Source organism: Diabrotica undecimpunctata, chromosome 6, assembly GCF_040954645.1.
Source record: "Diabrotica undecimpunctata isolate CICGRU chromosome 6, icDiaUnde3, whole genome shotgun sequence".
Lineage (NCBI taxonomy): Eukaryota > Metazoa > Arthropoda > Insecta > Coleoptera > Chrysomelidae > Diabrotica > Diabrotica undecimpunctata.
In genome coordinates this window covers 33,390,102-33,416,376 of record NC_092808.1, presented here as the reverse complement: position 1 = coordinate 33,416,376, position 26,275 = coordinate 33,390,102, and the positions used below count along the sequence as shown (strand labels likewise).

Here is a 26,275-nt window from a genome sequence, read left to right as displayed (position 1 = left end):
ATGCGAGGAAATCGAACAGTGCGAAAAGGTATACGACTATCACAATATGCATAAGAAGATAAAGGAACTCACAACAAAGAAAAGCTACAATATTTTATCGAAAGGGCTGTGCGATGATAATGGAAATCTACAACTAGACCCCGACAAAATAGTTAGAATCTGGGAAACTTATGTGGAACAACTGTTTAATGATGACCGTCCTAGTGGGTATACACTGAGCAATGATGATACTGGCCCTTCAAAAATCAGAAGTGGAGAATGCTATAAAGGGTCTTAAAAATAACAAAAGACCAGGCAACGATAACGTATACGGGGAAGTATTGAAAATTCTGTGCGAAACAAACAGTCAATTTCTAGACTCACTCGTCAGACTCTTTAACAATATTTATAACAGCGGGGAGTTCCCTGAAGACTGGCTAGAGTCAACTTTTGTTGCCATACCGAAAAAAAACCAAAAGCAAAGTCTTGTGATCAAAATCGGATGATAAGTCTAATTAACCACATTTCGAAGGCATACACCAGGGTTATTTACAACAGAATAAGCAAAATATGCGAGGATAACATTGGAGATTCGCAGTTTGGGTTTCGGAATTCTCTTGGGACAAGAGAAGCACTTTTTAGTCTACAGGTACTCATCCAGCGCTGCAGAGATATGAACAAAGACGTGTACAAATGCTTTATAGACTACGCAAAAGCATTCGATAACGTAAATCACGAAAAGATAATTGAAGTTCTCCATAAGATCGGAGTCGACTACAGAGACATTCGAACAATAGCAGGTCTCTATTGGGGTCAAACAGCTAAAGTGAAAGTAGGATCTACATTGACCAATAAAATTGAGATCAAGAAAGGGGTACGACAGGGCTGTATCTTGTCTCCTATTCTCTTTAATATATACTCAGAAGAAGTATTTAAGACAGCGCTGGAGGAAAGCAGAGAAGGCATAAAGATAAATGGAGAAATAATTAATACATAAGGTATGCTGATGACACTGTGATTCTAGCAAGTAGCATGGAGGAACTGAGTTGCCTAATGAGTAAGTTACAAAAAACAAGTGCACAATATGGACTCAGACTAAATATCACAAAAACCAAATGGATGTTAGTAAGCAAAACCCAACAACCACCACAGCAACTGATATTAGACAATGAAAGAATTAAACACGTGGATTCGTACATCTACTTGGGAACAACAGTTAACTCAAATTGGGATCAAGCGAAGGAAATACGTATAAGAGTAGAAAAGGCAAGAGCATCGTTCACTAGCATGAAGCAAATTTTCACCTCTAAATGCCTCACCCTACCTCTCAAAATTCGACTTCTGAAATGTATTCCCGGTTTTGTTATATGCAATTGAGTATATATACCGACGTATATTACGTATATCCTGGACTGAGCACGTGACCAACGAAGAGTTACTACGCCGGATAGGTAAAGAGAGAGGTAGGAATAAGTATAAAGAAAAGAAAGTTGGAATACTTGGGTCACGTTATGAGACATAATAAATATAGAGTACTACAGCTGATCGTTCAAGGGAAAATAGACAGCAGAAGGGGTCCAGGGAGGAGAAGACACTCGTGGCTCCAAAACTTGCGGCAATAGTTCGGATTGTCATCTGCTGAACTATTCAGATCTGCCGCAAACAAAGTCAGAATAGCCATGTTGATTGCCAACGTTCGGAACGGAGAAGGCACATGAAGAAGAAGAAGAAGACCATGGTTAGGAAAGAGAAGCAGAGGAAGACCACAAATGAGATGGGCTGTTGACATTAAGAAGATCGGAGGATACAACTGGAAGCAATTGGCGCAAAATAGAAAATACTGGATTGATTTGGGGGAGGCCTATGTCCAAAGTTGGATTACTTAAGGCTGAAGGAGAAGAGAAGAAGAACGTGGTTTATGGCCCACTTTAGATTTTTCGGTATGATGTTTTTTACAGAGGATTCCCAGTATTTTCTTTCAATTTTTTTTCTAGGCCGTTTACGTTGTCCTAGGTTTCCTAATAAAGTAAGACACTAATATTTTACAATATATATTATACAAACTTTATAAAAAGGGGATATTGAGAAATAAATACATTAAAAATATTTTTTTACTTCTACATCTAAAGATTTTATGCTCTCCTATATTAAAATTAGAGATATATTACCGATAAATAAACTAACAAACTTTTCTAAAAATTTCTAAAATATGTGAACTTTCTTTTTAGTAAAAACTGTTTAAGTGACCATGTATGTAACGAGAATTCATATTCATCCTTTATATTTGATAAACAGCATGCTAAACATCATGTTTAGTTCTTAATATAAATACCGTATAAGTATATATTGTTGATAAAATATTTTGCCAGTTATATATTAATGATTATTATGTAGCTAAATTTTTACGCATTTTCGCACACTTATTGGAATGTAATAATCATAAGTCAAAAAAAGATTGGTCCAACACACATCCAATTAAGGTAAGAGTTATTTCGGTTTGTCGATACAGATACCTGTGAGTAATTCTCTTGGTATGCGCAAACTCGTTTAGATTGAGGTCCGAGGAATTCATTCATGAATTAATTTCTTCTTCATTCCCCTCCGGTCATCCACTCGTAGGAAGAGATTATATCTATATAATTTTTTTAATGTTGCGGAACAGTAAAGTTACATACCTGTTATACTCTTACAATTTACTATTATCTCTTATACAAATAGTTACATAAAAGAAGGGAATTAAATAGAACATTCAGTTTTCTTAAGTAAATTGCGAAAAAATTTTTTACAAATGCTGTAACCAACTTATATTGAATTAAATATATAAATAATTAAATTTACGCCTTCATTGGAAATATTTTTTAATACCAAATTAAATATTATGTCACATTTATGTCACTTCTTGATTTCCAGCTGATCTATTCTTCTTCTTCTTCTTCAGTGCCTTATCCGGTCCGGATGTTGGCGATCATCAAGGCTATCATGGTTTTGTTGACTGCTCTGCGAAACAGCTCCGCTGAGGTCATCCCAAACCATTGTCGGAGATTTTTCAACCACGAGATACGACGGCGTCCCGGTCCTCTTCTGCCAAATACTTTACCCTGCATAACAAGTTGAAGAATTCGATATTTTTCTTCGTTCCGCATCACGTGGCCGAGGTACTCAAGCTTGCGTTGTTTAATTAAATTAAGCACTTCTTTTTCTTTTGTCATGCGCTGTAGGACCTCAACGTTGGTGACATGGTCCACATAAGATATTTTTAGTATCCTTCTGTATATCCACATCTCGAAGGCTTCGATTCGTTTTTCAGTGGCTTGCGTCAGTGTCCAGGCTTCAACTCCATACAGTAACACTGGAAGAACGTAGCACCTCACTATTCGCATCTTGGTTCCCAAACTAAGATCACTGCAACACAGCAAGGATCTCAACTTAATAAATGTAGACCGTGCCATTTCAATTCTGGATCTAATCTCTTGAGCGTAGTCCCATTGTACGTTGAGGGTAGTTCCGAGGTAAGTGAATCTGTCGACTCTCTCGTCATCGGCGTAGCGGATATTATTGATGTATTCACCGTTCACTCGGATTCCCATGTCTAGGTTTGTGAGGGCTTCATTAAAAATCTCCTCAGAGTATATATTGAAAAGAGTCGGCGATAGCACACATCCTTGTCTTACTCCTCGCATGATCTTCACTTGGTCGGTCAGCTGGTCTTCGACCTTGACTTGAGCACGCTGGTTCCAGTATAAATTCATGATGATCCGAATGTCCTTCTCATCCAATCCAACTCTTTGTAGTGCGGTGACCATCTTCTGGTGCTGACAACGGTCAAATGCCTTGGCGTAGTCAATAAAACAAATATAGACATCACAACTGACATCGCGGCATCTCTGAAGTAGGACTTGTAAGGTGAAAAGTGCTTCACGTGTACCCATAGAATTGCGGAATCCGAATTGCATTTCACCGACATTTTCTTCGCATTTCTTGTAAATTCTGGCATGTATGATTTTAAGAAAAATTTTAAGTGCATGACTCATAAGACTGATAGTTCGGAAATCTTCGCACGTTTTCGCAGATCGTTTTTTTGGTAGCGTTACAAATGTTGACAATAGCCATTCCTCTGGGATATTACCTGAATCGTATATGACGTTGAACAGTTCAGTTAACTCCTTCGTGCTCACTTCACTCATCACCTTAATAAGTTCAACGGGTATTTCGTCCGGACCTGTAGCCTTACCATTCTTAGACTGTTGTAAAGCAGCCTTTACCTCGCTTTCTAGAATTGACGGCCCTGTCATGCAATTTATTTCCGGAAGGTTGCCGCGGTCGTCCCAGAAAAGTTCTTCGATATATATTTTCCAGGTAACCAACTTCTCATTCACTGTCGTCGCCAGATTACCGTCTTTATTTATGAGGAGGTGTGTGTTTTTCCTCTTGTATTGACCAGTGGCTTCACGAATCCTTCGGTGGATATTTATATGATCGTGTTTCTCTTGGAGCTCCTCGATTATTTTACATTTTTCTTGCATCCATGTCTCCTTGGCTCTTCGTATTTCTTTTTTAATTGTCTGGTTGGTTTCTTGGTATTTCTTCGCGTCCCTGTTTTTCATTAATCTTCTTTGTTCCATCATCTGTAGAATGTCATCAGTCATCCATTCTTTATTTTTTACTCTTTTTTTCTTTCCCAGATGTTCTTTTCCCGCATTCAGCATGACGTCTTTGATATAACTCCATTTTTGTTCTACACTCTGTTCTTGTTGTTGAGCCGTTTCTAGTTTTTGTCTCATTGTATCTCTCACGTTTTGACGAACTACGGGGTCTTTTAGAGTGTCATAATCCAGGTTCTGTTTAGGTTTATTTTTGATGAGTTTCTTTAGTTTGAGTTCTATCTGGCCCACTAATGGGTTGTGGTCCGATGAGACGTCTGCTCCTGGGTAGGTCTTCGCCGAAGTCAAGCTGTTCTTGAATCTTTTGTTAATGAGAATAAAGTCTATCTGGTTTCTGATGATATTGCTGGCTGTATCTGCAGGTGACTTCCACGTATAAAGTCGTCTCGGGGGAAGTTTAAACCACGTGTTAGCAATGGTAAAATCTTCTTCACGGCAAAATTGTATGAGTCGGTCTCCTCTTTCGTTTTTCTCGCCTAAGCCGTGTTGTCCGACGATGTCTTCTACACTGCTTTTGCCAACTTTGGCATTGAAATCACCCATGATGATGGTTAGCTCGTTCTTCTTGGTGTATTTTAGTGCTTTTTGTACAATTGCGTAGAACTCCTCGATATCCTCTTCTGGTTTTTCTGATGTTGGAGCGTAAATTTGAATGATGTTCGTATTATCGGGTCTGCCTTGCAGCTTCATCAGAATGACCCTGTCAGAGAGAGGTATCACGCTGATCACAGCCCCAGCGACCTTTTTGCTCAGAATCAATGCTACGCCATTCCAGTGATGTGGTTTGTCGTTTCCCGCATAATATACCATATGCTCATCCACACAGCACTGTCCCGAGCCTGGCCATCTCATCTCGCTGATTCCCATCACGTCGATATTTAGTCTTTTCATTTCTTGAATGGTGTTGTGTATCTTTCCCCCTTCAAACATACTTCGAACATTCCAAGTACAGATTTTTTGAACGTTCCACGTGCACACTTTATCTTTATTAGTGTTTAAATATTGGTAAGGATTTCGTGGGTTGACGACCTGGGAAGCCTTACATTTTTGTGTTCTTCCTCCCCTGCCGGATCTTGGTATCCGAAGTCCATGATCAGTATCTTCTCCAAAGCTGATCTATTATTTCTTTGATTTCAGATATCGTGAATGGTTTAATCGGCGTAGCCATTAATATGACGTATTTAAGATTTTATGGATAGCGCTTTCTTTTTCTCTTTCAACTGAGAGTTCTCTCTGATAAGGTAGAAACACGTATAGGACTTGCAACCGTATTTACTTTATCTCTATCAATTTTAACCCAAGTTGTATTTTGTTTGGTTGGTTGCTTTTAAATTAGAAGAAGACAAGGCACACAAAGTAGTTATCTGTGGTATCCCGAAAGCTATTGAAGTTGAAAAAATTAAAGAATACTAAGAAAGTCAATACATTGAAATTGAAATCACTAAAGTAATTATCATGAAATCAATTAGAGCTGACTCTTAAGAACTTATAAAGAAATGTTTGACCTAGAAGCTAAGCCAATTGCATTAAGTACTAATCTCGAAGCTGTAGCAGTGAGTATTACATACCAAAAACATATTAATATATGCAACATTTATTTACCACATCCTAGCGAGCTAGACCTACAAGAACTAAATAACTTTCTTGATTAAATTCCACAACCAAAAATAATTTTAGGGGATATGAACTGTCATCATTATGCATGGAGAAGCTCTTAAACAGTCAAGTACGGTAATCTAATGAAACATCCCATTGACTCTTCTGATCTATACTACTTAATACAGGGAACATACCAGATTTAACTCCATAACCGCTCTTTTTCCGCCATAGATTTATCATTATGTAGTCAATCCTTATCAACGTCTCTCACGTGGAATACTTTCATATCATTAAATGAAATTCAATCTCCTAATTTTCCAATCTATGAATTCTGAAAATTAAAGACTGCAAACTGGTCGTCTTATCAAGTCGACATTTAAAAGAAAATTAAAAACTATCATCCAAGTGATGATCTAAACCCTAATATTACCTCCTACAATATAATTATAGAAGCAGCTTTAAATAATATAGGTAAAACAAAGCTCTGCAAAAGATTTTCAGTACCTTGGTGGAACAATGAAGTAACACATGCTCTATCTTCTAGCAATCATGCTTATTATATATAAAGGCACCAATTCTTATAGACATATAAACACCTTAACACACAATAATAAATTAATCACTTGCAAAAATACAATCGCAGAAGCTTTAGCTGATGTCTATCAACAAAATTCTAGCGACGAAAATATTTCTTACGAATCCCTAACACACAAGAAAAACATAGAAGCTTCTACAACCCCATTAACAACTCTGACAGCCCCTTAAATGCTCCTATAACTCTTCAAGAGTTAGAGTTTTCTCTCTTAAATATAAAAAACACATCTGCAGGACCAGATGATATTCTACCAGTCTTCATAAAAAACTTACCATTCGGAGCCAAATTAATTCTGTTAGATTTATTTAATACCTGCGTCCTAAAGCATGAATTCCCAGACCTCTGGTCTCAAGCAATAATCATTCCCATTATTAAGCCTAACAAACCAAAAGACAAGCCTACCTCTTACCGACCCATCTCTCATACATGTTGCATGTGGAAGATCCTAGAAAAAATTTTAAACCTCCACCTTATATGGTACTTTGAAAATAATAATTTTCTAACTCCCTTCCAAAGTGGTTTTCGAACAAGTAGATCCACATTAAAAAATCACGTTGCATTACAGACTTCAATTAATGAAGCTTTTGCAAATAACCAAAAACTAATAGCAATATTTTTCGATATAACCCAAGCCTACGATAGAGCATGGAGGCACTGTATTCTACAAACATTGAAAGATACTGGCATTCAAAGTCACATACTTGCATTTATAAATTTTTTTGTAAATCGCTCAATTCAAGTTAGAATAAATGGTCTTACAAGCTCATCTAAGATACTAGACAATGGAATTCCTCAAGGTTCGATTCTTAAAAAAACACGATACATTATTTTTAATAAAAATAAAACCCACCTCACAACTAGTCTAATATTAAATAATTTACCTTTAGAACAGTCAAAAGAAATAAACTTTCTAGGTCTAACTTTTGAGTGAACTTTAAATTGGAATTCGCACCTAAATAAACTACAACTTTCCTGAAAAGAGAGATTATTATACTCAAAATATTATCCAAGAAAATTTGGGGTGCTGATCATAAAATATTAATTAGGCTTTACAAATTGCTCATTAGAACTAAAATCGATAATGGTTGTATATGTTACGATGCTGCATGTAAAACCACTTTAAAAATACTAAACAGTATTCAATCTACAGCTTTGAGATTAGCACTGGGAACTTTTAAAACTAGTCCGGTTAGGAGTACGCAAGTTCTAACTGGAGAACCTCCCTTACATATAAGACGACAGCAACTATCCTTGAACTACATTGCAAAGGTATCATCTCAGAAACAGCATTTTGTATTCTTCCACATCTGCAACCCTTGTCTTCTTCCTAACAATAAGACTAAAAACTCTACACCCCTCATAGAAAGAATAAAGCTCACAACTTTCGATAAGAATCAACTCAATGTATCGCTTTATATAAATGCAAACTATCCCCCATGGACAAGTCACCCATTAACTATTGACTTAACACTTACAAAGTATCCCAAATCAACTACAAATTCCACAATAATTAAATCTCTATTCATGGAAATTCTAGACCACTATCCTAATTATTTGCAAATATTTACCGATGCCTCTAAAACTCCCAATGGTCATGCTGCTGCCTACTACTGTAAAGAAAATTCTTATAGCATATCGATACCAACAAACTGCGGTATACTAACAGGCGAGGCTACAGCTATTTTGGAAGCCCTAATCTTCTTCGAAAAGAGTAGAACGATGAAGTGCATTATCGTAATAGACTCATGAAATGCATTACTGGAATTGAAACAAATATATACCAACAACCTTATTAAGCAGAATATAAAAAACGAACTAGAAACATTCCGATCATTAGTAAAGGAAGCGGCTTTTATTTGGGTATCTTCACATACAGGTATTTACAGAAATGAAAAAGCAGATCAACTGGCAAACAAAAATCGAATGAACTCAAACCATACTGCAAAATTGAAAACCTATCCGTATAACGATCTAAAGAACCTGGTTAAAATCCCCTGTACTAATACATGGGAAAATCATTGGGAAAAATTAGGTACAAAATTAAATTTAATTTGCCCAAAAATAAATGTTGTCCTGAAGACTGCTTCAAACAGAAGAAATCAAGTTATTATTAACCGTCTAAGAATTGACCATACTGCCTTAACACACAAATACCTAATAATAAAATAACCACTACCTATCTGCTCCAGCTGCTCTAAACCACTGACTGTCAAACATATCCTGCTCATATCATATTGTCCTCAATTCATGGAAAAAAGAAGATCCCACGGATTCACAGATGATGATCTCAAAACAGTTCTTACCAAAAAAATTTCAACAGTTTTAAGCTATTTAAAAGACATCACGTTATTCAATTGTATTTGTTATATCCACTAATAATTGATGTGGTTTTGTGTTTAAATAAAACAAAAGAAATGTTTAAAGTCTAGACAAAAGCAGAAAACTTACGAATATACAATACCAAAGGATATTCGATCCAAATGTAGTCATGCGCAGTAAATTTAGTATCACAGCCATCTTGCTCATAAGAGAACTAAAACCCAACCTACTGCCGACGCTAATAAGCTTAGAGAATATGGAAACTATCTCATTAGGTGCATATGTGACACAGTGTTTTAATTGTCGTTTCTGCATTTGTCAGATGAAGAGCTAGATCTTGATTAATTTCACCTCAAGCTAACGTCACGGTTCTTTCATGGCCAAAGATCACCAGACCTTTTCCCTACTCGATATGTATGGAGTATGATAGGTTGTACATCCAGTCTTTATCAATCTCAGACAAACTAAAAACAATACGCCGAAACAAACCAAAGAAGTGCAATACTGAAATACTTCGAAATCTGTTAAAGCCTTTTAACATCGTCGTTGAGCGACGATATGAGCTCTTATGCATCTTTTTAGGCAGTATGACCAATCGAGAACTTAAATAACAACCTTTTGAAGTAACGTGCGGGAGAGCGCTGTCTTGTATAGGAACGAAATTATCTCCAACAATTGGAACAAAAGGCACGACATGTTCTTCAAAAACCCCTCTTATATACCAATTAGTTGTCAGGGACCCCCTACGGTAATTATGTGTAACTTGCAAATCAGATACCTCCCCATATCATAATGTAGCCACCTACAAAATTTCTGGCTGCTCTTATGTTACACTGACCAAATTGCTCACCGGTCCATCTGTAGACTCGAATACGTCTGTCGTCTGTAGAGCTCTATTCTATTATTTACGATTTGCCACAGTCGAATACGAAACTTTAGAAAAAAATAATAATAGAATACACCACGGTCTATAAACTCGGAAAAAATGTGTCATTAAAAATCATAGCGTCTACAATCTACAAGTCTTCACACTTATCAAAGTCTTGATTGTAAATACTGCTTTTTCACGTAATGCCGGTATAAACTGATAGCACTTGTACAGCCAACTAGTTCATTGTACATTGTGTATGTTGTAGTGTATGTGTGTGTTGAGTAATTGTCTTGTTACTAAGTAAAGTCATTGTCTATAGAAAGAATCGCTTATTATATCAGAACGACTGCATCGGTACCTCGCGTGAGTACTGATATAAAAAGACAAACTTTTTTAAATAAAAAATTTCACCTCGATCAGGATTTGAACTCACGAAATCAGAGCTTTTAGCTCAATAAATTGACGCTCTTACCACTGTGTCATCAAGAAAGTTTTTGAAAAGGAAATTGTTTAAATTATTATGTAAAAATAAACTCTATTGGCTATAAATATTTTGTTTAATATTTTTGATGGCATACGTCAACATAATGGTTTCTCTATTCAGTTCACAAATCATTAATCAGTTAATTGATCTCCGATTAAGCTCAATGGTGGAGATAAATAAAATTCATTATCAATACATTGATGTATTTTTGCAACACATTACACATTTATTTATTTAAAACGAGTTTGTTATTGTACATTGCAATTAACATTTTGTTGTTACACAAAACAAATATGAATATATCACACCGCCTAATGTTATTCATAGCATCGCAGCTATAACCTGACTGGCGCCGCAACATTTGGCGCCTCTATATTATTGCCGGCTAAGTAATCTACCAAAAAAGTTTTAGTTCAAATATCTTACAAAGAAAAATGATGCGTCTTATGTTCATAGAATTTGTCATTGCATTATTCAAGTATAATTAGAATTCGTAACACATGAAATTTATTTTTAATTTTAAATTATTTTAGATGTTCAACATATTTGTCACAATATTTGTAGTCCTGGACAACTTATGCATTTTATATTATATCTAATACACCCGACCGCAAAATTAAACACAAACTTGTTTATTCCAAACAAAATCATAACATATAATATATTAATTTACTGAGATTTTTGACAATTTTTTTGTAATATACAGGCAGTGATAATAAAATAAAAATCAGTTTTGTTGCCAATCCAAACAAACAAAATATTGGCAAACTAATACCAAGATCAAGTAAGGGTAATCAAATAGATCATATTTTGAATTCAAAAAAGTGGAGAAGAATAATGCAAGATGTCAGGTGTGCAAATGCAGATCTGACTGCATATATTATCGGGGTGCAAATGCAGATCTGACCACTTCCTTGTATGAGGAGATATGGAAATGAAAATAATTAAAGACACAAAAAGAAAAAAATCAAATGTAGGAAAACAAGAGTCAAATATTATTCAGAAAGATTATTCTAAAGAGTTGAAAGCAAATTTAAAAGTCTCAAACCCTAACAATATAGAAGAAAAGTGGAAAGAAATAAAAAGTTGCATTTCGATAGCAGCAGAAAAAATAATAGGATATAAAGAAATAAAAAGGAAAAAATAATGGTATGACAAAGACTGTGACACAGAAATCATGCTGAAACCTTCAGACAAATGCTGTACAAATAGGAAAAAAAGATGGACTAATGAACTTATAGAAGAGTTCGAAGTAAATAGCAAAAATAAATCTACATAAATATATAAAATCCCAAAACAAGAAAAAAAAACAAGAATTAAGATTGATGTCAAAATATGGGAGAAAAAATATTAAGAGGTATTTAAGGCTAGAGAAAGCACTCACGAGTGCACGGAAGAAACATCCCTTAATAATAAAAACAAAATCTAAAATCCGTCATTTAAGGATTTTTTACGTCTAATAAGAAATCTTAAGCAAAAAGAAAGCAGCAGGCCTAGACAAAATCGCAAACGAGCTAATAAAATAAGGCGGAAAAGAACTGCAACGAAAAATATACGACCTGATAATCAGGATTTGAGAAGAAGAAAAAATGCCCAAAGAATGGAAAACAGGGTGGATATTTCCTGTTTTAAAGAATGGGGATACCACACAATGTAACAACTATAGAGGAATAACATTATCAAACAGCTTCTACAAAATATTGACATCATTAATCAGACAAAGACTCTCAAAATACATTGAATACATTGAAACTAAAATAGGAGAATACCAGCAGGGATTTAGAGAGGGAAGGTCGAATGATATCGAGTTACATATTCTTTTCATAGATATTAAGGAAGCATTGGACAGCCTAATAAGACCCGAGCTAACAGAAGCCATGAAAACCCTAGATATCCCTATGAAACTCATAAAGCTTACGAAAATGGCAATGGAGGGATCGACGGCAGCAATAATAACAGATGACAGCATCTCTAAAAATATAGAAATAGCAACTGGAATACGACAGGGTGACTCTCTATCAACGTCACTATTGAACGTCGCTATAGAAGGAACAACAAGAGCTACTGAAACGAAAGGCATAATTATAACATCGACGTGGCAACTTGTAACGTACGATGACGACATAGCACTGATTAGCAGAAACCTAAACAGTTTTAAGAAAGAATTTGCGAAGTTGTGCAAGGAAGCATCCAAGAGAAGTTTGGCAATAAATCAAAATACATAAAACAAAATACCTAATATGCTCAAGAAAAAGTGCAGTTAATGTGACAAAGTTAAATATTGGGGAATATGAGTTTAAAAAGGTAGAGCATTTTAAATATCTTGGAGTCTTCGTTAATAGAACTTACGAAAGAAACATAGTAATCAATGAAAGAATTCTGGCAGGAAATCAAACTCACTGGAAATACAACAACTTCCTCAAAGAAAAGAAGCTTACTCAGAATACTAAACTGAAAATTGACAGAGCCGTAATTAGACCAGTAATCACATATGGTGTTGAAGTAATGTGCCTAACATAGAAAAATAAAGAAAGATTGAGAATCTTGGAGAAAAAAACCATTCGGAGAATATCAGGCCCACTAAACTTGAGTAATATTGAATTTAGAAAACTAATGAACTACGAAGTAAGATGAAAGGAGAAGACATCGTCAGATTTATCAAGGCACAGCGACTTGGACGGATGGAACATCTATAAAGTAGAAATCCAGAAGCAGTTATCAAGAAAATCACCAAATGGAGACCAGTATCAGGCAGACTACGAGAAAGACCGAAGACGAGATGGGAAATAAAGACAATTGAGGACCTGAAGAAGTTGTGAGTACGAGATTGGAAAACTAGAAGCAAAAACAGGAAAAAATTGAGAAATACTGATTTCCCGCGACAAATGAATCAGAAGAGCCCAAAGGGGGCGGCAATCACTCCGCTAGGAGTGTAGAGGCCATGATGAATGGCAAACTTTGAATTGAGCGTTTTTTTAGATTTAAAGAAGAAATAGTATTTCGTACTCACGCTTGTGTAATAACTCTCATCGTTTAAGACATACTTTATATCGCATCATTCATGTAATAATAATTCCTGGCAATGATCAAGCATTATAGCGCATGAGAAGTAATTTTTCTTTAACAAATGACCCAAGAATGATTTTTGTTAACACAGGATACAAAGGACACAAGGACACAAACTTATTGGGCATAATATTGCCTTATAGTGCTATTTAACATTTCGACATAATATGTGCCACGTATAAGGACAGTGTATTTACTTATTTATGAATGATGGTACTACCTATGAGCGAAAGTAGTACCAACGACATAAAGTTGATTAAGTACCTCACTTTTGCACGAACTGTCTAACCTGTAGATACGTGCTTTGTGATTGATTTACAAGTAGAATTAAAAGCTAACATTTACTGATGGAAAGAAGGAGAGAAGAACAAATATTTTTTAAAATATTTATTTATGGAAGTATACATTATAATATTCTTATTATTTTATAAAATTATAAACAAATTTGCAACTCCATTTTCGTCAAAAAATAATAATGAGTGGCTCCTCCTTGATATTCTATACATTCAGCAACCCTATGGGGCGTTGATCGAATTTAGTGGTCTATATCATATTGCGGAATACTCATCCATATTCTTTTTATGGCATGCCACAGGTCTTATAAGTTTGCTGAAGGACGTGGCTATCGAATTAGGTTTCGACCTATTATATCCCAAACATGAAGAAGAGAAGAGGACGACCACGAAAAAACTGGCTAGAAGCATGTAAGGAACACCTACAAACAATCGATATAATAAATTGGAGAACTGCGGCCATGGATAGAAAACATGGAGGAAAACTGTGGAAAAATTCCAAGCCATGGGCCTTGGCGAGCTGTATGTATGTATATTTATATATATATATATATATATATATATATATATATATATATATATATATATATATATATATATATATATATATATATATGTATATATATATATTGATGACAAATATTATCTACAAATTTTTGGGACACCTATGGGTTCCTCAATCTCTCCCATCCTAGTTAACTTTGTACTGGATGATTTAGTGTCTGACTGTTTGAGTCTGTCTACCGTCGGTTGTATTGTTGTATGACATTTAACAGCCAAGTATATATCTCGTCTCTCACCTTGAAAAGTCTTTATGCGCCAATCACAGCGACCCATACAAAACCTAGATTCATCACTAAACCAGACAAAATTCCATTGGCCACCCAGATAAATTTAAAGATGAAGATTTTTTGCCTGCTCAACAGTTTCTACCAGTCGTAAAAAATAAAGTAGAATTAGAGAATCTGATACCGAGCAAGTGGAAGATCAGGTTATTAATGAAAGTGGCAACATTACTCCAGAGGCAGTCCCACAAGTAAATTCTGAAATAGTCGGTACACCACGGTAAATTATCCTTCGCGAATTAGTTTCTAGTAGTCGAAAATGAGTGAATAAATAAAACAGAAAAACGTTTGAGATTGAATTTTAATGCATGACTCCTGCCATTCGTTTATACGTATTTTGACCCCTAGATTGAAAATAAACCTCTCTCGCCATAAAAGAATAATTATAAAAATAATTACCCTATAGGACGTTACAACGCTATCTAATAACAATCATAGAAGAAATCCAAAGATGTCTTACTTGGCGAAACTAAAATTTGGCTATTTGTCTCCTGCGCTTTCTACAATATACAAAGCAGACAGATTTATAAATGAAATTGTAGAATTATTGTAGAAAGCACAGTAGACAAATATCTGAATTTTAGTTTCGCGTTATAACGTCCTATATATAATTATTTTTATAATTATTCTTTTATGATGGTAGAGATTTATTTTCAATCCAGAGATTCTGCATAAGTCGCTTTAAGGAGACCTAATAAGGTTGAAATAGGTATAAACGGATGAAAGGAGCCCTTATTCACTCATTTTCAAATACTAGAAAGTAATTCGCTAGGGTTATTTGCCGTGGTGGATCACCAAGTTATGGAATGCAAATTGTAGATTCCCTTGTCGATTAATTAATCAATCTGTGTGCCTCAGAGCTTCTACATAAATCGCTCTCAGGAGACCTAATAAGATCGAAATACGTATAAGCGGTTAGCAGGAGCTCTGCATTGAATTTAAATCTCAAACGTCTTTCTGCAAAAAAATATTCGTAAATAATGCACATGCCTAAGGCTGAAAATATGCCTAAACCTGGAATGATTAAGATGAAGAACAGTGGATATAGAAGTTGAAGTAGTAGATATTTAATGATCAGTTCTTTAAAAAATCATCATCATCGTATATCGATAAAAAATATACTGGCATAACTTTCTATCGAGTTTTTAATTAATAGTATAAAAAGAAGAAGAATAAGAAGAATAAGAAGAATAAGAAGAATAAGAAGAAGAGTATGAAACCTATAATAAACCTAAGATATAACTAAAAGTCTATATATAGGTTAAAACCTTTTATTTCACCGAAAACTATTGTGGATAAACTGACTGACTCGAATAGAAATTAGGTAATGTTAAATAGATGACATAGAAATAGAGATATTATTTGCATGGCGATCGCTGGGAGAAGACATCCAGGACGAAGATAAACATTATGATTCCGAAATCTCCGAGAGGGATATCACAAGACATCCGCTGATTTATCCCGATCACCACAAATAAAATTATTATTGCTAACGTTCTACACTCAGACCGGGAACAGAAAAGGCAGAAAGAATCCACAATATACGTTCAATAAAATAGTTATTTTTTTATAGTATCAATTATTAAAATATTACAGCTTAAAACACGATTATAAGTTGAATTACAAGTGGAACGTAAAATCTTTTTACCAATTAGAACATTCTCGCAGATAAAAAATGCCAAGAGCATCATTGTTAGGTTCCATATTCAATTCCAACCTTCCCGTAATATGGCAGACAGCTACAAACTACACACAAAGCAATTGAAAGAATTAACCTTATAGTAAGTAATACATTTCTCAAAACGCCAACAAATAAAAATGAAAAAAAATCACATTACATCAGAGTATAAATGAAGAGATGCAAGTTTTTCATCTACAAAAAAAAGAACAAGAAACACTTTATCGAAACAAAATTTGTAAAAAAGCTCTTTCTGCAAACATCCGCATACACTTAATAAATAACTGATAACTCCTATTCTCACATACGGATTAGCTATGTGGATCCTGTCCGCATCTAATGAAGAGTCTTTTTGGGCGTCCTGATGCTGGATAGTGATGACGTTATCAACACTTTTTCTTTCTTTATTTATCGAAATAGCTCTTTAAATAAAATAAAAATAAAGAGTCTTCATTTCCTGCAAAAACTAGCAGAAATACATTACAATCCTAATGCTAGTCAGTTTTGTTATTATCAGTATTTTCACCAATGTGCCCTTGAAATGTATCAGCTACAACGTAGTTACTTTACTATGCACCTTTTTTTAACTAGACAATAATTCCTTTAAAATAACATTGTGGATTAACCATGTGGATGATGATTCAGAAGCACTGAATTAATTTTTGATGGATATAAACTGTAAAAAAGAGTCAATCAAATTCACCATGGAAAGAAATAACAACTCATCTTCTCTGGATGTGTTAATCACAAAGGAGGATATAGCATATGTAACCAAATTCTACAGAAAACCAACTCCCATCAATAGATATTTAAATTATCAATCAAACCACAACATAAATATAAAAAAGGAAATTATCAAATCAATATATGAAATAGCCTAAAACATCTGCTCCACAAATACTTTTCAAGAAGAAAAAAACCTACTACATATTATAACAATGATTTTAACAAAATACCTTGGGAATACTTTTTATGTGGGACAAACCTCAAGACCATTAAGGGTTACGATAAATGAGCATAAATCATACATCAAAAACACAGACTTTAAAACATCTTAGATATGCAAACATCTCAACCAAAACAAACTGCATTCAGTAAAAAAAAACATATTACACTCCTAAATAAGAAATCAAGTGATATTACTAAAACTTGAAAACATGATTTTTTGAGAACAAGTTATACCTGTTTAATTGTATTATTAAAAAATCGGAAACATCGGTGTAAATAAATAAATCAAATGGTTTCAAAGAACAAAGTCTTGTAAAGCAAGATTGAATATCGATACCTAACCTTTTAACTTGGTATTTAAAATTTTAGTCTGTAAAAGTAACGTCAAAAAGTAACTATACTCCGTTTATAAATTATTGATAGCACAGTTTTTATGACACGCTCATTTGAATTTTATGTTCTATTTTGAAGTTTGTCGAGGTGTTTTTTTTTGTATAAATTGTTGTACATAACTTTGACAAGAAGATATCAATATTTATCTTTTTTCTGCTTTTATTAGTCCCGTATAAAGAAAAAACCGTTATAATCTTCTTCACTTGTAGCGGATAGATACTCTTTTGCGATCTCGGCAGAGGACAGATCTACTTCACGAATAGCAAACTTCTTCCAAATTGTCTTTCTCCCCGGGTGAACCATGTTACGACTCATGAAATTCCCACCTACACCTTTTTTCCCTCCACATCCCACCTAACAAGAGTATGGAGAAAACCAGATTGAAAAAGTAAGGTGGAAAATATCGTGCTGAGAACTGAACCTTGACACGACACGTGGTCGCTAGCAATGCCTTTGGGGCACTTAGCGAAATCCCATTGAATATCAGCCTTGTTCAACGTCGCTATATACAATTCTCGATCATTTTTCACCAAGGAAAGATTTTAAGAAATGGAGGAAGAACTTTCAGAAGTTAATTGGGATATTGTGCGTGGGTATCAGTAAAGTTAGAAAAAAAGGAGAGAGTCTTATCACACTCCCATCACGCCAGTTGTGATACTACTAAGGAGAAGGGGAATAGACAGTCGAGGCGTCGGTTTTTTATACACAAAAGAATTGGTGATCGATAAACCAAATCTCGTCAAGAGTGATCTAATTAAACATCAAAATAAGCTCACGATATATCCTAAAGATCATTCAGGTGTACGCCCCAACCACGGGACATCCGGACGAAGAAGTCGAAATATTCTATGACCAAATATATCATGCAATCAAGGAAAATCCTGACCACTTCTTAGTATTAGGTGGCAATATCAACGACAAAATAGGCACTAAGGAAGAACGCTCTAAAACAATATTGAGAAATTTTGGAAGCGAAGGAAGAAATGATAAAGATAAACAGCCAAACAAAAGAAAAAACACACAAGATGGACATGGGAAAGCATTGATGGAAACACAAGGAACGAGATCGGCTATTTCTTAACAAACAAAAAAGAATTATTCAAAGACGTAAATGTGTTAAACCAGTTTAGTACAAGTAGTGACCCTAGGTTGTTAATAGCGAAAGTAACGATATTGACTGAAAAAGAGACACCAAAAATGATAAAAAACAGACAACCAACCAACTAAAATTCAAAAATTTGAAAAATATATTGATAATTCCATGAAAAACATAACAACCTACATTAATAGATATATTAAATAACCAAATAGTCAAGACATTGCAAAAACCTCCTATTAAAAATTGTCCAACAAACAAAAAGGATAAAAACCTATGAACTAGGACGACAGATGAAACGGGGTAGCAACATAAGCAAAAAGGCAATAGGAACAGGCATAAGAAACTATAAATTAGACAAAACCAAACAAGCAATAGCCGAAAATAATGGCATAAAAGTTTTAAGAAGTAGCATACAGAAGAGAAAAGTAGAAATTAACAAACTAAGAAACAGCTGGAGATGAAACTAGGAACAGAGATGAAATATTACCAATAGTCGTAGAATACACAGAGCTATATGGATCAAGAAAAAAAATTAACTATACGCAAGCTCCAGTTACAGTAAAAAGAGAGGTATTAAACTAAGGATCAGATCCAATGCCCGGTATAACAAAATCAGAAATCCGAAAGACCTTAGAGAAAATGAAAAATAATTAAACATCAGGCGAAGATAAAATAGTATCAGAAGCCATAAAAATTGGAGGTGATATATTACCTGAAAAAATTAAACTACTTTTCAATATCTGCCTTCATAACGCCAATGTTCCAATAGACTCGAACAACGATTTAATTTTTCTACTACATAAAGCAGGAGACAAAGCAAATTTAGAGAATTACGGACCGATTAGACCCCTCTGGCATTTATAAAGTTGTGTATGCGAATATTAGTTAAAATAATGAAAAGAGAACTCGAGACCGATCAGCCAAGAGAACAGTCAGGATTCCAAAAAAGTTATGAAACTAATGACCATCTACAAAGCATTAAAAATCCTAATAAAGCAAGAAGTTAAGTACAATAAACCTATAGTGCTAATATTCAACCATTTTCACAAACCTTTTGACACAGTCAAGTTAAGCAAAATACTACAGGCGCTTAAAGAATGTATTCTAGATTGTAGGTATACAAAATTATTATACTAGATAAAATTTGATGGAGGGAAGGGGTTAGACAAGGACCCCCAATATCACCTAAACTTTTTAATGCGGTACTAGAACATTCTTTTAAGAATTTGGATTGACAGACAAGGGGAATAAAAATAAGAGAATATCTAAACAATTTACTTTCGCCGACGATATAGTCGTAATAGCTGAAGATCTAGGAATAGCAAAAGAGATGGTATAGAAACTCCTTGTCGCTACAAAAAAAAAATCGGTTTAAATATGAACATCTCGAAAACAAAAATAATGGCAAAATTGGTACCCAACCAGAACATAAGTATTGGTGAACAAGAAATAGAACTCGTAGATAAATATAAATACCTGGGACACGAAATTAAAATTGGCAGGGATAATCAGACAAGAACTGAAGAGAATAATCGGTCTTTGGTGGGAAGCGTATGAAATACTGAGAGAACCTTTTAAAAGTAAGCTGCCTATATGCCTTTATTATAAGAAAAGTTTTTGATCAGTACGTCCTAGCAGTATTGACATACGGAGCAGAAACACTTACTTTAACAAAAGCTTCAGCTACCAAATTGAGAGTCACATAGAGAAAAATGGAGCGGTGCATGTTAGGAATAACTATAAAATAACAAAGTAAAAAACGAAGAGATCGGGAGAAGAATCTAGATAACTGACACCATCGAAAGCATAGTCAGACTAAAATGAAGATATGCAAGACACATCTAGAATGGCAGATGGGCGATGGACAAAGAGATTATTGGAATTCAGACAAAGGAAAGACAAGAGAAGCATCGGTCGACCACCTACACGATCTACTGTCTAGTTTAAGATGTCCAGTATCTTCAATCTTCTCTTATTTTAATGATCTTTTTTGGATCTTATCAGATACTATAATTTTATTATCTTAATTTTGGGATCGTCTTCTTCCATTCGATGTTGGTTATTTTCTGTTTCCAGTTTTTTAAGCCCTTTTAAACTTTATTTCAGTTTTGCAAATTATCATCGGTTGGGCGCTTAATTATTCTTCTTTTATGCTTTTTGTTATTTTTTGCTTATTCGTTGTGTTGAGTTTGTCTAATAATTTTTCATTTATTATTCACTGTATATATACCACTCACTTTAATCTTTCAGCTTTTATTCAGCCTATTATGGTAGGATCTTTATATAACGTCTTTAGTTAGTGGTAAAGAAGAAGAAAAAGAATAGAATAGAAAAAATGATGAAGAGATGAACATTAAGAGATATTATGAATAAACTCAAATATAAATAAACTAATTGCTAAAATCTCCTATGTAAATCTGTATTAATGATAACTTTTTCACGGACTAAAAAAGAGTGGAAATAAACAAGATTAAGAGTCATGAAAAATGATGAACAGGTTGCTGGTGTGAGCACATATTCATGAATGTTAGGGACTAGGGTCTTATACTTACAATCCGTGTTAGTTAAAAGCTGAAATAGATATTATATTTAAGCCAATATGTATACAACCAAAAAATTCATAAAAGTAGTACTAAGAATATATAGGACTTAGTCAACAGTCAGTTACATAAAAACAATAAGCAACATAAAAAATATAAAATATAAAAGGTGGTCAGCAATATATATATACAGTATCAAGTGACACAAAAGTGTAGCGGAAAGTCTGTAGTGGAAGCCAAAAGACCAGCTTCAGTCTGATGTTAACTGGTGTATATATTGCAAAGTTGTTTATACATGTGTAATACAAAAAAATATAAAGGTACTTACATATCAGTACAAGGAATTATCAAATATTAAGAGTATTTATGAATTATTATGAGTAGTTTTACCGAAAGATTCAATTAAAAAAAGAACAATGAACAATTAGGGAAGTACCAATCAAAAATCAAAATTTACAGTTTTTTGCGATCGTTCCACTGGCTTTAAATCAAAACAAAGAACTATAAATGAGAAGGTGCATCATACAGAATTTAAAATTAGTATGAAGATACTTAAATATTATCTTTGTCTTCTTCTGCTAGTGCTTATTCGTTATCGAATGTAGGCAATGATTATACTCTTAGTCCCGTGGTGGATGTTAAAATCAGGTTCTTAAATTCTTAAGCCAGGATATTTGTCTTTAAAGGATGTTTCCCTTGTCCTGAACTTTTTCTTGCAGAATCGATTTTAATAATTTTTTTGGGTTTTAATTTCTCCTTATGCTACCTAAATATTCCAGTTTATTAAGTTTTGCTGTAAACATTGTTTCTCTTTCTTTATTTATTAAGTTTTTGGAGTATTCTTATGTTTGATATTTTGTTGATTCATAAAATTTTAAGAATTCTTCTATAAGTCCACATCTCGAATACTTTCAGCACCTTTATTGTTGCCTTAGATAAGGTCCAAAACTCAAATGCTTATAACAAGATGGAGAATCGAGAGAGCATCACAGCATTCTAAGTTTTAATTTTAAATTCAAATAACGTGTTTTAAATAATTTGTACATTTGGATGAAAGCTGCTCTGGCTTTTTCAATTCTTGATTTTATTTTCTGGGAATGGTCCCATTGTTCATTTATTACTGTACCCAGATATGTGCGTGTTGACACTCATTCTACCATTTTCTTAATGATGATAAATTATACTTCTCCAAATCTTGCTTTGCTAATTATCATGACTCTTGTTTTTTTAGTGTTAACTTCTAGGTCATATTTGTTACTAATTTCAGATACTTTATTCATTAAAAGCTCTAATCCTTGAGCAGTGTCAGCAAAAATGACGTTGTAAAATTGACATTTCTGAAATTGTAAAGACATTCGCAATTTAATAGTATTTCTGCTTCCGTGTATTCTAGAGTTTCTTGGAAAATTGCCTCTGAGTACATCTTGAATATGAGAGATGGCAATGTACATCATTGTCGAACACCTCGCAAAATTTTTACTTTCTTTATTTTATCGTTATTAACTTTAACAGAAGCTGATTTATTCCAGTATAAATTTCTAATAAAGAAAATATCTAGGGACAACATAAGAGAATCCAAAAAACTAAAGAAATAAACGAATATCTAACACTAGTTTAACAGAATATGAGATCAAAAATAAAATTAAGAAACTAAGCAAGGCTAAAAGATAGTTAAATCGAATAATCTCAAACAACATTGTTGTAAAACTAAAAACTAAGAAAGTATATTTAACTCTGTAAGTCTATAAGATTATTACGCAAAGTATGAAAAACAGAATAACAAGAAGAAAAGCACAAACGCTTAACAATAGCAACTAAATATTGAAGGAAAAGAGGTATGCTGATAGATTAAACAAATTATAAAATCAAGAAAAAAGAAAAATGAATATGTAAACAAACACAAAATAAACGACCATAATATATGTTGCGAATATGATTTGAATATGACGTAGATGTGTACTGCCCCGCAAAATTAACCGGGCACGTGGCATTTCAAAGTTTTCTTCTTTTAGATTTGTTGAATTGCCCTTTATAATAATTCATAGAATATTTACTTATAAAATAATTGTGTATACTGCTACAACTTCGACTAGGAGATTGGCAGATGTTCATGGTACCACAAGTTCACCAGATACCCTACGCAGAAGATTAAGTGAACAAAATTTATCATCTTATGTACCTGCTACAGGTCCTTTATTTATAGATGTTGGTATTCGGGTACTAGCCTGGCCTCCTAAAAGTCTATTATTGTTCTGAAGCTATTTTATATAGTCCTAAAAGAAACTGATGGTAAAAAGAGAAAAATCAAAGAAGCGGCTCTAATTATGCTAAATGAGACCAATTGCGTCGCGAATTCCTCGGCAGAATGTAGTAGGATCTGGTTACCCATATTGAAAGAGGAAGTTATTAAAAGGAAAATACCAGTATTGGTAAGTCAGTAACATATAGAGAATACATCATTTATATTTTTTAAATAACAAACATATAAAATCGGAATTTGGTATTTATTGAAGGTAAACTAAATGCAAGATCAAATACTTACCATGTCGGGATAGTATTATGAGGTTTTTTTCCTGGTTTTTCCCTCATAATTTACTATGGAATCACTAACGGGAGAATTTTACTGTCATCATGGCATGTATTTGTCTTTTTAAAGACGAATTACATGTTATGATTTTTTCTGACGGATATTCTCACGTTAAAGTTGATTTCATGTAATCGAATGAACTATCTTATAAGTAAAGTCGTCCCAGGAACGCAACTCAACAATATTGGCAATATCATTTTAAAGTCGTCTACTTTAAAATGTATAATGTATGTCTAAATTGTCAATATAGATGAGTCAGATAAAATTAAATTATTAGAAGAATTTTTCACTAAGTAACAAAAACAAAATTTGTTTAATTTACTAATGTTTGTATTTTGAGAACGATTTCCGAAGTGGAAATTGAAACGTCAATAAATGTATTTTAACCTTTAATTGTGGCTTATTCCCATTTAAATATTAATTAATCCTAAAAGTCTAGACCTTAACCCCATAGAGCATATGTGGGAAAACTGGGGAAGAGCAGTTAGGCAAAATTATGGCGAGTTTAAATCTGTTAAAATTGCTGCTTTGATCCAGTCTGTACAGGAAAGGATGAGAGCTGTTATTCGAGTTCGAGGAGGAAATACTCCATTTTAATGTCCATATTTTAGAATTAGTTTTGATTTCGCTTTGAAAAGTATCTTACCCCGGAATAAAAAAAATTGGTAAATTTTTATTTAGTGTTAATTAATCAATATTTAGGAACTTGTTTTTTTATTTTATGGTTTGTTATTGAACATAAATAAAAAAATATTGGAATTTAAGTTTTTCTAATATTTTTAATTTTACTTAAAATAAACTTAGTGTTCGGTCAATTTTGCAGGGCAATTTATTAATAAGAAAACAGAAATGAGTTTCCTAAAAAATGGAATAAAATGAAATGAAAAAATATATACTAATATGAAAATACAAAGGAGTGTCCTAAATAGACGAAATGGTGTAAATTTATAAGATCAATGACATAGGATAGATAGATAAATGGGAAAAACCATTAGAAGATGGTATTTGGAAAGATAAGGTAGACTACTGCAAAAAAATAGTGAAAAAAAGAAAGACACGGTTAGCCATAAAACAATTTAATGATTCAATTTATGAACGGTTAGGTTTTAAATCCCATGGTAAGTTTAATTATTTCTACAACCAACTTCTCAGATGCATATATCATATAACAACTACTCAAGGAATAAATAAAGAGATAATTTGTACCTATATTCAAAAACATACTAAAAGTTAATTAAAGGAATTAGTTCAGATAAGATTATATCTCAATCGTCTAAAGACGCTTGTACTTTTTTGTAAAAATGTTTTAATGTGTAGAAAATATTAAAATATATGGCACAAAAACATGTATTACTTACCAGTAGGAACTAATACCATTTCGTCTACATCATTTGTTGATTTATCTTCATCTTCCGTAGATTCTTTATTCAAAGTTTCAACGTCGGACACTGAACTACCCGGAGTAAAAATATTCTCAGATTTTTCTTGAATATCCAAGGTATTGTCACTAGATTCACTAAAAACTTTTTCACTACATTTTTCATTATTGTCTCCGTATTTAGGTTCCTTTTCTCCGTCAAATGGAGATTTGATCCGCAGAATGAAATCCAAGGAACAGGAACTTTCTTCATCACAGTCTTGATCATTTTCGAGTTTAAAATTTTGTACTTTTTGTTTATACAGGTGACTTTGGTTATTTTCGTCACTTTTACCATCCTCCGTGTCCATTGTTCCATCTTTAGCGTAGTGATTAGAAGATAAATTCACACTGAATTTACTTCTTACATGACTGCTCACATTACCGACAGAAAATGTATCAAAAGCCGAACAAAAAGTATGTTTAGTCATAGATTCTTGCACAGTCTCTTGAGATGACTCACGCTTCTCGGCCGTATCGCAGTCGGAACTTTTCTCTTGTGATAATCGCGCATTTAAAAGATGCTTTAACAGTTCACTAGTACTTAGTTTTTTAAAAATTGAGGGTTCACATTGTTCAGTAGTGGATTGGAAACTGTGAACCGTCGTTGATTCACCATTTTTAGCGGCCAAAGCCGACGGATTCATGAATCAAATTCCGGGAATATGTAGGAACTAAAATATTTACTACGTGGAGAGATTACAGCGTTGGCTGTGTGCGCTTTTTCGAGTCTGAATGTTGGTAAAACCCACTTCGTGTTTATAGCTAGGTTAAGTTTTGGTTTACTTGTTTGTAAATTAAGTTAGATTGTAGGTTTATTATAATCTACCATGTTCAATAATCACGATAATTAATTGAACTTGTTTACTTATTTTTAAATACATTTGTTTCTACATTTTTT

The 26,275-nt window shown here is 33.6% G+C and overlaps 1 protein-coding gene across 1 annotated transcript in view; it reads right to left on the bottom strand.

The window, feature by feature from the left end:
* The window catches only part of LOC140443373 (uncharacterized), a 151,008-nt gene extending 124,957 nt beyond the window's left edge, over positions 1–26,051 (bottom strand). Inside the window, exon 1 of the mRNA XM_072534604.1 lies at positions 25,316–26,051. Coding sequence (XP_072390705.1) covers positions 25,316–26,021 — 706 coding nt within the window. The 5' untranslated portion in view covers positions 26,022–26,051. The remainder of the gene's footprint in view (positions 1–25,315) is intronic.
* Positions 26,052–26,275: the final 224 nt, after the last annotated feature.